General features: G+C 36.3%; 1 protein-coding gene across 1 annotated transcript in view; it reads right to left on the minus strand.

Moving 5' to 3' along the window:
* The window catches only part of LOC109693060 (complement factor H), an 81,660-nt gene that overhangs the window by 24,626 nt on the left and 44,673 nt on the right, over positions 1-12,361 (minus strand). Inside the window, 4 exon segments of the mRNA XM_074044801.1 lie at positions 2,119-2,298; positions 2,405-2,439; positions 2,441-2,585; positions 3,336-3,512. Coding sequence (XP_073900902.1) covers positions 2,119-2,298; positions 2,405-2,439; positions 2,441-2,585; positions 3,336-3,512 — 537 coding nt within the window.

The following is a 12,361-nucleotide window of genomic DNA, read 5'->3' on the forward strand; positions in this document are numbered from 1 at the left end:
GGATGATCTACACAATAAAAATTTATCACATGACAACATTTGGACCTATACATGGAATCTCTGTGAATTGTCAATTGTTCATATTCATTAACTTCCTGTTGTACACATCACTACATTATTTTAGTGTGTAATCCCAAAATATTAAAATAAAACTTTATCTATGGGAATAGAATATATATGTGTTCTTGGAGATAATATAATCAGTAAATACATTCAATATATATTGTATAGAATAAGAATAAGCAGATTTTTGCATGACTATCAGAGAGTGAGAGAAATTGAAATTATGAGAGAATAGAAATTATGATGTTTTATTTTTTTGTTTGTCTTAATTTTTTTGTGATGAACTGTGTTCTTTATATACACTTAGAGGCTTTGAGAAGTTATTTTATATGACAGGTCATATTATAATCCAATAATATGATAATGTCACAATAATAAAATTATGCTGGCTCTGTTAGGAATTAAATATGGACTATGCAATCTGTTAATATACTATGTGTTTTAGTCAGTGAAGAAGAGAGTTCTTTTTGAATTTGATTTGATGTCAGTGTGGGTCTCTGAAAATATTTTTTAATAACATGAATAGGAGAGTCAAGTGAGGATGAACAGAAGAAAGAGAAATAAGTAATTAGCCAAAGTTCAGTAATGATTTTATAAACAGACCTTAAAATAATAAAGTGGACTAAGTCAAAGATTACTAGAAACTTGAGAATTAGTCCCATCCTCAGGCCTGGTCCAAAGTGTCCAGGAAGACAAAGCCTGATGTTCTCCAAGAGGTGGAGAGTCAAGGCAGATCTATGGCCAAGAGGAATGGTGGTCGTTGTGGCTGTGTCTTGTGATTGACCTGTCTGTGAAAGGATTTTTTTGTTTATTGGGAGAAAGTAGACATATCAAGAAGTTTGAGAAAGCTAGACTAGTGGAAGATACGAAGCAAGTATTGAAAGGGTAAAATTTAAGTATAGCCTCTTATAGCTGGAAAAAGAGTATATGACACTTGATATAGGTAGATAAACCAAGGAAGGAAAATTCTCAGATGAAAATAAATAATAATTAAAGTGAAGTTTTGATATGGCATAGAATGAAGAATTAAGAATTTTCATGTTTGATATTATCTTGGGGTTTTATCCCAAATGAAATGTGATTAAATTATTTGTTAAAATGGAAAATGATAATAATGAGTTTAGTAGTTATTAGACAACTGAAGGCAGTCATTTTGACAAAGAATGTGTATAGCAAAAAAAGTAAGGGTCAATAGCAGCAAGAATTATTGATTCATTTGATAGACTCTTACTGAATGTCGCCTATGTCTCAGTCAGTCTTCTGAGCATTGAGAATGTATCATCGACCAAAGCAGGTATAAATTCCTGTCCCCAAGGAGCTTGACATAGTCCTGGGATTAATTCATCTTTACCTCAGTGACTGAGTAAAACTAGATGTTAAGGACTATCTGAATGAAAGACCCAGGAAGCTCTAGAAAAAGAAAGTATAAGAGAAAAGTGAACGCAAGCCTTCAAGATCCTTCTTGGCACTCATCAGGACTGGATCCCCAAGAAGGCAGTGTGTTTCACTGGCAGAGTGAAGTCCATCCATGAGATCTGTTTCTTGGCGCAATCCCAGACATCCTCATATCCTGATGGAAAGGGTCTGCCCACCTGCTCTGCAGCATACTTATTTCAGTCGGCTACGTTTGAAACAAACTGAGGATTTATCCTTGTTAGAAACTCTGAGAGAGGAAATATTCCAAGGGAGAGTAGTAAGTAGACTTCACTTCTTTACTTTCCAGGGCCTAAATGAATGTCATATAATAACAGCAATGGTACTTACATTGTTTGGTAATTTCATATTTTAATCATGTAATAATTTATAAGTTAGATCCAACTTCACACTTAGAAGATAAATAATATCAATATCAGGGATTGATTAAAAATTCTATTGGTAGTTTTAGTTTTCTTCTGTTGACACCTACTGAATTGTCAATAAACAATAAAAGTTTGGCTTCATTATATCTACCACTAGATATTTCAAGAACATCACTAAATTTAAAAATATAGTTGTAAATTCTTTTGCAGTGAAATGACTGAATGTTAAACGTTGAGTTGAGAACGGTGTTCTCACCAATGCATTGAGGAAGTTGGGACCATGTCCCACTAACACACGTGATTGAGCTGTGTCCAATCATTGTGAAGGTCTCCGTGCAAGTGAACGAGACTGAATCTCCATGGTGATGGGGAGGGGCAGTGGGCTGTGCGTAGCCATGCTCAAGTTCAGGGATGTCTCCACATGTTCTCTCCTCCTCTGTGCAAATTTCACGCAAATAATATGATTATGATTAAGACACAATGTGCATGTTAAGTGAAAGCAAAAGTGTTTACTTAAGCTTAAGTACTCGTGTTTTAATTACCAATACATATTGGCAAGGTTGTCCACTCTCCATCAACACTGAATTTTATTTGGTCCTTTTATCAGAAGTCTAGGATCGCAGCTATATTCCACAATTTCACTGTGTCCGTATACTTCTTTCTTCACTCCTTTAACTTTCCCATTGAGGAGTTCAGGAGGATGACCACATGACTGTACTTGATCTACAGCAGAAATACTGTGTAAATGAGGGTAGCATTGTCCATTTTGCACTTTTATAATCTAGTTAAATGTTAAACATTTTCTCTTTAAATGTATTCATCATGTAATTCATTATAGCATGCTTAATGAAGAAAAGAACATTTATACTGGATTGATGTTTTCAAATATTAGCATTTGTATTGAAATAGCATTGGAAATATATCTAAGGCAATAAATATGTTTAATAATCTAGCTACTTTAAGGATGCATGGTAATCTGTAATCAAATGCAGTTGTGAAAATTATATTAATTTTTATGTCCCATGCTAATATGCATTTTATAACTCTTAGAAGAAAGTATCAGCGCTGAAGCAAGCATTTGATCAATATGTTTAAATCTGATTAGCAATGTACTCTAATAAGTTAAGTACAAGACATTCAAAGAAACATGAGGTAAGGCCCCTGTTTTTATAGCATGTACAGAAATAAGTAACAGCAGCAGTGTAGGAAAAATGAAAAATAAAAGCCTCTCCAAGCTCAGCATCCATATTGTATGTATAAATATTCTCAATACATATTTACAAGCAACTGATGTTCACTTCTTAAATAAATAAATCTGTGGTTTCTACAACCCAACATTAGTCCTTCATGGACATATCTCTGACCTAATGCATTAGATTACAGACACACAAAGACAACAGAAAGTTAAGAGAAGAAAAAGGTTTATTTTCAAAATTCAAATTCTTGTTTCATCAATTGTAAGAAAATATTCACCTTTACATATTGGGAGTTTAGGGGACCATCCAAAGGGATAGTATTGCACTGAATCTGGTCCAAGTCTTATGAGTCCTGGTCTGCAGGAGAATTTCAACAAATCTCCAACTTTATATTTTTCTTTCTTGGGATCAACAAATAAATGTTTTTCCATTTTGGGAATCCTGCATTCTTTTGCTTAAATAAGAAAATAATATATTGAGATTATATAATTAATCATTGCCAAAGTAAATGTCACATTTGTCATGTCAAAATAAGGTGTCCAGGGGAGCTCCACCATGATGTGTCCAAGTTATAAATTGTGATACTCCTTCCAAAGTGTCATATCTCAACACCAACTTACAAAAATAGCATTATTATTTACTGAAATGCTTATGAAACATTGAAAGCAAACATATGAGTCCCTTGATGTCTCACTCTTTCTCCCATCAACATTGAGGTCCTACTTGTACCTTCCACCACAAAAGTGTGTCACAAACCTGTCCTCTGCTCTGCATGTGCTCAGCCATCATTTTACCTCAACTCCAATTCTTACCCTCCGTGGACTCCTTGCTTTGTATTTGGACACCAAAACACATCAGCCATGCAAGGGAGGGATAGGACAAGGGAAGGAAACTAAAAATTTAAATGTGTTTGATGTGCTCACTGTACAGGAATGAATACAGAAATTTTAAACTCGCTGGGGCCACCATGGGAAGAGGATTAGGGAGGAGTGAAGAGGACTGGGTGAGGTGAATCAATTGGGGTTGTAGTACATATGGGAATAGAAAAAACACACAGAAACTCCCGGGGTAGCTACCTTTATCTAAAATTAGCAAAAACCTCTTGTTTCTCATTTTATCTCTTATGGTTTTTCTTCTACAAAATTGGAGAACAGGAGGTCAGAAAATGTTCTGCCTGGGTTGTGGGGTGTTGGCACCAATGGGAGGGGGAAGGTGGCAGGGAAAACGGTAAGAGGATAAATACAGTGCAAATAGTGTATACATATGTATGTAAGTCCAAAAATGATACCTGTTGAAACTGTTCTAGGAATCGGGGCAGGGGGTATGAAAGAGAGCAATGGAGGGAGTAAACCTCCTTTGTAAATGCTACAATTTACCACCACCAGCACAATAAAAACAAAACAAAATAAAACCTTTCAAATTTACATATCAAACTATATAATGTCTTTCCTTTAAACTCTTCTATGGCTCTTCATCAAACATAAAATGAATTCAAATGTTAATGTGACCTGAACTAACCTGGATACTCTTTCTCTTGTATCAGTTCATAAAATTCTTCTACATCTTGACTGCAATCTGCTCACTCCATGGTTTCCAAATATTATTTTCAAAGCTTTGCACACACTATTCCTTTAGCTTGGAAGAGACTACATATGCTCATTTTCCCATATATTCATATGCTCATGTCTTCTATAACCTGGGGAAGAAGGCAATTGATCTTTAAACATAGGAGAGAGTCTTGAATAGGCACCATTAATTTAATGCATTTGTCTCCTTTTTTGTGTGTTTGCTTTTGAGGTGGGGAGTCTTGCTATGCAGCCCAGGCTGGCTTTGAACTTGGGATACTCCTGTCCCAGCCTCTCAAGTGCTAGTATTGCAAGTGTGTGCCACCATGTGTGGCTAATGCATTGTTTTATTTATTTATTTATTTTGTTCATTTGTTCACATGTACATACATTGTTTGGGTCACTTCCTCCACCCTGCCCCCTCCCCCACCCTTTCCCCCTTTCCCCCTCAGTTTCAGGTAGGTCCTGTTCTGCCTTTATCACTGATTTTGTTGAAGAAAAGACATATGCATAATAAGAAAGACAAAGCTTTTTTGCTAGTTGAGTTAAGGATAGCTATAGAGAGAGATTCCTACTATTGCTTTTGTGTACCCATGTGTTAGGACCCATGTTGATTCAACTCTAACTGATCTTCACATTGGTTCCTGATCCCCTGCTCATGATAACCTGTTGTTTTAAAGTTTCTGTATTACTTCCTCTGGAGTGGGGACATCAAACGCTTTCATGTTTTTGGTTTTTCTACCTATTCTTATATCTCCCGTATGTACTCTCCCCTTTTCTTGTGATCCAAGTCCAACCACATTGCTGCATTTGCCCTAGATCTAAAGTCCGCATATGAAGGAGAACATAGGAATTTTGGTCTTCTGAGCCTGGCTGACCTCACTCAGAATTATGTTCTCCAGTTCCATCCATTTACCTGCAAATGATAAGATTTCATTCTTCTTCATGGCTGAGTAAAATTCCATTGTGTGGAAGTACCACATTTTCTTGATCCATTCATCAGTAGTGGGGCATCTTGGTTGTTTCCATAACTTGGCTATTGTGAATAGCATTGCAATAAACATGGGTGTGCAGATGTAACACAGGAGTAACCTGTGTTACATTCCTTTGGGTATATTCCCAGGAGTGGGATTGCTGGATCATATGGCAGGTCTATGTTTAGATTTTTAAGAAGTCTCAAAATTTTTTTCCAGAGTGGTTGTACCTGCTTGCATTCCCACCAGCAGTGGATTAAGGTTCTTTTTTCCCTATTGGCCATTTGAATTTCTTCTTTTGAGAAAGTTCTGTTTAGTTCAGTTGCCCACTTCTTAATTAGTTCATTGATTTTAGGAGAGTTTAGCTTCTTAAGTTCCCTGTATATTCTGGTTATCAATCCCTTGTCTGATGTATAGCAGACAAATATTTTCTCCCACTCTGTGGGTGGTTCTTTCAGTTTAGAGACCGTTTCTGTTGTTGTGCAGCAGCCTTTTAATTTTGGGAAGTCCCATTTATTCATCCTTTCTCTCAGTTGCTGGGCTGCAGGGTTCTATTGAGGAAGTCTTTGCCTATACTTGTTTGTTCCAGAGTGTTTCCTGCTCATTCCTGTAGTAACTTCAGAGTTCCAGGTCTGATATTTAGGACCTTGATCCATTTTGAGTTGATACTAGTACAGGGTGATAGACATGGATCTAGTTTCAGTTTCTTGCAGACGGATAACCACTTTACCCAGCAACATTTGTTGAAGAGGCTGTCTTTTCTCCAATGTGTATTTTTGGCACCTTTGTCAAAAATGAGGTGAGTATAGTTGTGTGGATTTTTTTTGAGGCTATAGTGAATGGAATTGTTTCCATACATTCCTTCTCAGTTTGTTCATTGTTGGTATAAAGAAAAGCTAATGATTTTTGTAAGTTGATTTTGTATCCTGCCACTTTTCTGTAGCTGTTTATGGTGTCTAAGAGTTTTTGGGTAGAGTTTTTTGGGTTTTTAAGGTATAGGATCATATCGTCTGCAAATAAGGATATTTTGACAGTTTCTTTACCTATTTGTATTCCTTTTATTTCTTCTGCCTAATTGCTCTGGCTAGGAATTCCAGTACTATGTTGAATAGGAGTGAGGATAGTGGGCACCCTTGTCTTGTTCCTGATTTTAGGGGGAAAGGTTTCAGTTTTTCACCATTAAGTATAATGCTGGCTGTAGGTTTGTCATACATAGCCTTTATGATGTTGAGGTACATTACTTCTATTCCTAGTTTTCTTAGAGCTTTTATCATAAAGTGGTGTTGGATCTTTTTGAAGGCTTTTTCTGCATCTATTGAGATGATCAAGTGGTTTTTGTCTTTGCTTCTATTAATGTGCTGTATTACATTTATAGATTTGCATATGTTGACACACCCCTGCATCCCTGGGATGAAGCCAACTGGGTTGTGGTGAATGATCTTTCTGACATGTTGTTGGATTTGGTTTGCCGTTATTTTATTGAGGATTTTTACATCAATGTTCATTAGAGAAATTGGCCTATAGTTCTCTTTTTTGGAGGTATCTTTGTTTGCTTTTGGGATGAGAGTAATATTGGCTTCATAAAATGAGTTAGGCAGTGTTCTTTCCTGTTCTATTTCATGGAACAGTTTAAGGAGAGTTGGTATTAGTTCTTTTTTAAATGCCTGATAGAATTCAGCAGTGAATCCGTCAGCTCCTGGACTTTTCTTTTTTGTGAGGCTCTTGATGGCAGCTTAAATTTCATTTGTGTTATAGGTCTGTTCAGGTTATTAATATCCTCTTGGTTCAGTTTTGGGTGGTTGTAAGTTTCTAGAAATCTGTCCATTTCTTCAAGATTTTCAAATTTATTAGAGCTCTCAGAGTAATCTCTGATGATTTCTTGGATTCCCATGGTGTTTGTTGTTATCTCCCCTTTTGCATTTCTGATTTTACTGATTTGGGTTTTTTCTCTCCTCATTTTAGTCAGGTTTGCTGTCAATCTTATTTATTTTTTCAAAAAACCAACTTTTTGTTTCATTGACTCTTTGTATGTTTTTTTTTCATTTCTATTTCATTGATTTCAGATCTTATCTTAATTATTTCTTTCCTTCTGCTTGCTTTGGGATTTGTTTGTTCTTATTTTTCTAGGAGTTTCAGCTGTAGTGTTAGGTCATTGATTTGAGATATTTCTGTCCTTTTGATATATGTACTAATGGCTATAAACTTTCCTCTTAGGACTGCCTTTGCTGTGTCCCATTGGTTCTGGTAGGTCATGTTTTCATTTTATTAACTTCCAGGAATCTTTTAATTTCCTCTTTTATTTCATCAGTGACCCATTCATTGTTGAGTAATGTGTTGCTCAGCTTCCAATTGTTTGCTGTTTTTTATTGTTATTTTTGTTGTTGATTTCTAGTTTTAATGCATTGTGGTCAGACAGAATGCATGGGATTATTTCTGTTTTCTTATATTTGCTGAGGCTTGCTTTGTGCCCTAAGATATAATCAATTTTGGAAAAGGTTCCATGGGTTGCTGAGAAGAATGTATATTGTGCAGAAGTTGGATGAAATATTCTGGTGACATCAGCTAGGTCTATTTGATCTATGGTGTGATTTAGTTCTAGGATTTCTTTATTGATTTTTTTGCTTGGATGACCTATTTATTGATGATAGGGGGGTATTCAGTTCTCCCACTACCACTGTGTTGGAGTCTATATATGGTTTTAGGTCCTTCAGAGTGTGATTGGTGAAATTGGGTGTAATTGTTATTTCCTTTTGGTCTATTTCCCCTTATATTAGTGTGGAGTGTCCTTCTTTATCTCATTTGACCAATGTAGGTTTGAAGTCTACTTTGTCTGAGATAAGTGTTGCTACCTGTGCCTGTTTTCAGGGTCCATTGGCTTGGTAAATCTTCTTTCAGCCTTTCACTCTCAGCCAGTACTCATTTCTGTCGATGAGATGGTCTCCTGTAGGCAGCAGATTGTTGGGTCTTCCTTTTTAATCCAGTTTGCCAAATGTTGTCTTTTGATGGAGGAATTTAGTCCATTAACATTCAGTGTTAGTATTGATAAGTACGTGGTGATTCCTGTCATGTAGTTGTCATTGATGATTAGAGGTGTGATTGTGTGTAGCTGAATCAATGTTACTCTTTACTTTTTTGCCTTTTCTTCTCATGTGGTTTGGTATTGCCTGCCCTTTCATGGTTTTGTTTGCTTATATTTTCTGTGTGGAGAATTCCTTGGAGAATCTTTTGTAGTGGATCTTGGTGGTCATATATTGTGTTAATTTCTGCTTATCGTGGAGGACTTTTATTGTTCCATCTATCTTGAATGATAGTTTTGCTGGGTAGAGTATCCTAGGGTCGAAGTTATTTTCATTTAGTGATCGGAAGATCTTACCCCAAGCTCTTCTTGCTTTTAATGTTTCTGTTGAGAAGTCTGCTGTGATTTTGATGGGTTTTCCTTTGTATGTTGTTTTTTCTCTCTTACAGCCTTCAATATTCTTTCTCTAGTCTCTGTAATTGTTGTTTTAATGATAATATGTTGTGGGGTAGTTCTATTTTGGTCAGGTCTGTTTGGTGTTCTGGAGGCTTCCTGTACCTGAATGGGCATAGTTTTCTCTAGATTTGGGAAGTTTTCTGTTATTATTTTGTTGAATATATTACACATTCTTTTTGCTTGCACCTATTCTCCTTCAATTCTCATGATTCTCAGGTTTGGTCTTTTGATGGAGTCAGTGAATTTTTGCATTTTCTTTTCACAGGTCTTGAGTTGTTTAACTAGTAGCTCTTCAGTTTTTCCTTTAATTGCTATTTCATCTTCAAGTTCTTAGATTCTGTCTTCTGTTTGTTCTATTCTGCTGGAATGGCCTTCCATTTTGTTTTGTATTTCTGTCTCATTCTTTTTTCTGAGATTTTCCATATCATGGGTTACCTCCTCTTTAATATTGTCAATTTTTGACCTGAATTCATTTTTCTCTCTGTTTTTGGTGGTCTCAGTTTCAGTTTGTCATTTATTTAGAGCTCTATGATTTCATTTATTTGTTTTTGTGTTTTCTCATATTCTTTATTTTTGTCCTCTTGGAATTTCTTAAGTGCCTCCTGTATGTTTTGGTTGACCATGTCGAGTAACATGTCTATGAAATTGTTATTAATTACTTGTAGGATGTCTTCTTTGAGGTTGCTCTTATGGGCTTCATTGGGTTCCTTGGTATAGTTTATCTTTGTTTTGTTGGAGTCTGGTTCTGGGTATCCGTTTTCTTCATTTCACTCTAAACCCTATAGTTCTTTATTTTTTGGAGGGGAATGGTTTCCTTCCCTTTTTCTTTTCCCATGTTTTCACTAGGTAAAATTTCTATCCCTGAACTATGTGTAATTTAGTATTAGCTGAATAACAATATTAATACTTACAAAACCAAGAAAGCATGATAAGAAAGAGAGAGAGATGGAAAGATAAAAGGAATAGAGTAGAGAGGAAAAGAGAAAAAAGTAGTAGAGATGGTGGATGATCAAACAGTATACCAAGCAGCAAATCCCTTAAAGACAGTAAAAAAAAAAATCACCAGTTCTGGGACAGTAGAATTGCAGTCTTAGTTGTTCTGATGCTAGTTCTTTAGCATCCAGACCCGTCTGTGTGTGTCTCTTAGGTAGGTTTGGAGCCTTCCTGTGGCAGGTGGACGGTGGGTGTGGTCCCACAGGCCTATGGGTGGAGGCCTTTAGCATAGATGAAGTAGCAGGCTTGGTGTGCCTGAAGGGTGCAGGCTGGCGAAGTGGAGATCCTGCATGTCTGTGGATCCCCAGCTTGACAGGTCTTAGGGACACAGGCTTGTGGAGTGAATATTGTTCAGGGCTGTGCAGGCCTTGGGGGCATGGCCCAGAAGAACGGAGATCATGTGTGTTTGTATCTCAGGTGCTGCAGGCCTTGGGGGTGTGGCCTGGCAGAGATCATGCAGAGCTGTGCAGGCCTGGGGTGGGGGTGTAGCCTGGTGGAGATTGTAAATGTCTGTGGATCGTTGGCACTAAGGGCTCATCCCATGAAGATCCCGTGGCTCTGAGGGGTGGGAGTTTGGGTAGCACAGCCCTGGTGGGGTGAAGGAGCAGGGCTGGAGGATCAGAGATCCCATGGCCTACAGAGCGGCAGCTCCATGGGCCAATGGTTGGGGCTTGGTGTGCAGCACCTGCTATTCTTTTAGTATATGGTGGTCTGTAGAGGCCTCCCACAAGCTAGGGGTTCAGAGTACTGATGTTCAGCTCTCCCTGGTGCTTTACCTCAGTCAAGCATGTCTCCAGCTTCTTATCAAAGTCCCTGGATCATGGAGGTCAGAAGGTCTGTGGCTGAGTTCTGGTCACCATCTTGGATCTTCTAATGCATTGTTTTAAAAATACATTGTTTAAAAACACACCTTCTTCTAGTTTTCATTAAGAGAAGGTAGATATTTTTATTGTTCATTTACAAATGTGTCTAGAAAAGTTTTGAAAAATTTAACATGGAACACATATGAAGTTAATTTTATCTAGAAAGAAGAGTCCTGAAAAAACAAGCAGAACTTGTCCATGACACAAGGATGTAGCAGACCATCCATCGTATTCACATACTATGGAGTCTTCACTTGTTTAAATTTGTTTTCAATCCAACAAGGCATTCCTAGTCCAACTTGTCACTGAGTTTAAGCCACGTGCTCTTACTTTTGGTTTTAGCATTCTCAATTACTGGCATATCACATGATTCTAATGCATAATAAATTTGAGTATTTCATTTCTAATGTGATTTAGTGGACAGCCTGAGGAATTTTCACACCAAGAACAAAAAACTTTATTGATTAGTATGTGCTAACAAATGAAGTACTATATAAAAATAATCTAAGACCAATGATAAGATATTGTCCTGAAATTATTATAAATGAAAAACATATTCCTGTGTAATGTTTTCCCCTCACCTATACACTGAAAATTTTACTTTAAACAATTTTCTCAATTCAATTATATTTTTGCACTCATCTCATACTAGTAATAAAATAGGACATTAAAAATACATATTACATTTTTAGGAAGTCATTTTGAGAATTAAGATAACAGACATTAGCTGTGACATATGGAAAAGAGAAAAATGGATTAATTAAATTACAAGTTGGTGCATTTATTATGTGTGACATATTTTGTTTTGTAACAAAAAGTCTTAGGATAGATTATCAATAATTGTTTAGTATAAAGTGAGCCTTACATGGGGGCAATTTTTATCAATTTTCTTTAGTTAGACACTATAGTAAGCATAGAAGCTGCAAAAAGGAATAGAAGCTAGGATAGTAGGTTTGTATATCTTAAATACTCATCACATATAAAGAATGCTAAGTACATGTTCAAAAGTATCACAGACTGGCCTTCTGATGACAAAAATTAAACTAACCATTCTTATAAAAATGTTCATTAACCTTTAGGTAGAATGGCAGGGAAAACTTTCATTACAGCAAAAATTAGTACTACCTAAAAACATTTCTTTTTTTCTAATATCTAGATATTTATGAAGATTTTCTAAGAGGGAAGATATTCAGAAGTAGATCTATCTTATAGAATCAAACATAAATTATAATGGTAAATTTATTCTGAAATGATTCATTATGAACTCATAACTTATAGCATTAGTTTTATGTCTAGGAGCAAATGTTTTGATATCAGTTTGTGTAATGTACCTAAGACTCTAAAGCATGCTAGAAATCAGAAGTAGTGTGATTTTTCCTGAGAATTGCTTTAAGTCTGGGAATGGTTTGGATCTCTTAGGCACCTAGAACTCATTT

Source organism: Castor canadensis, chromosome 11, assembly GCF_047511655.1.
Source record: "Castor canadensis chromosome 11, mCasCan1.hap1v2, whole genome shotgun sequence".
In the NCBI taxonomy this organism is placed as follows: domain Eukaryota; kingdom Metazoa; phylum Chordata; class Mammalia; order Rodentia; family Castoridae; genus Castor; species Castor canadensis.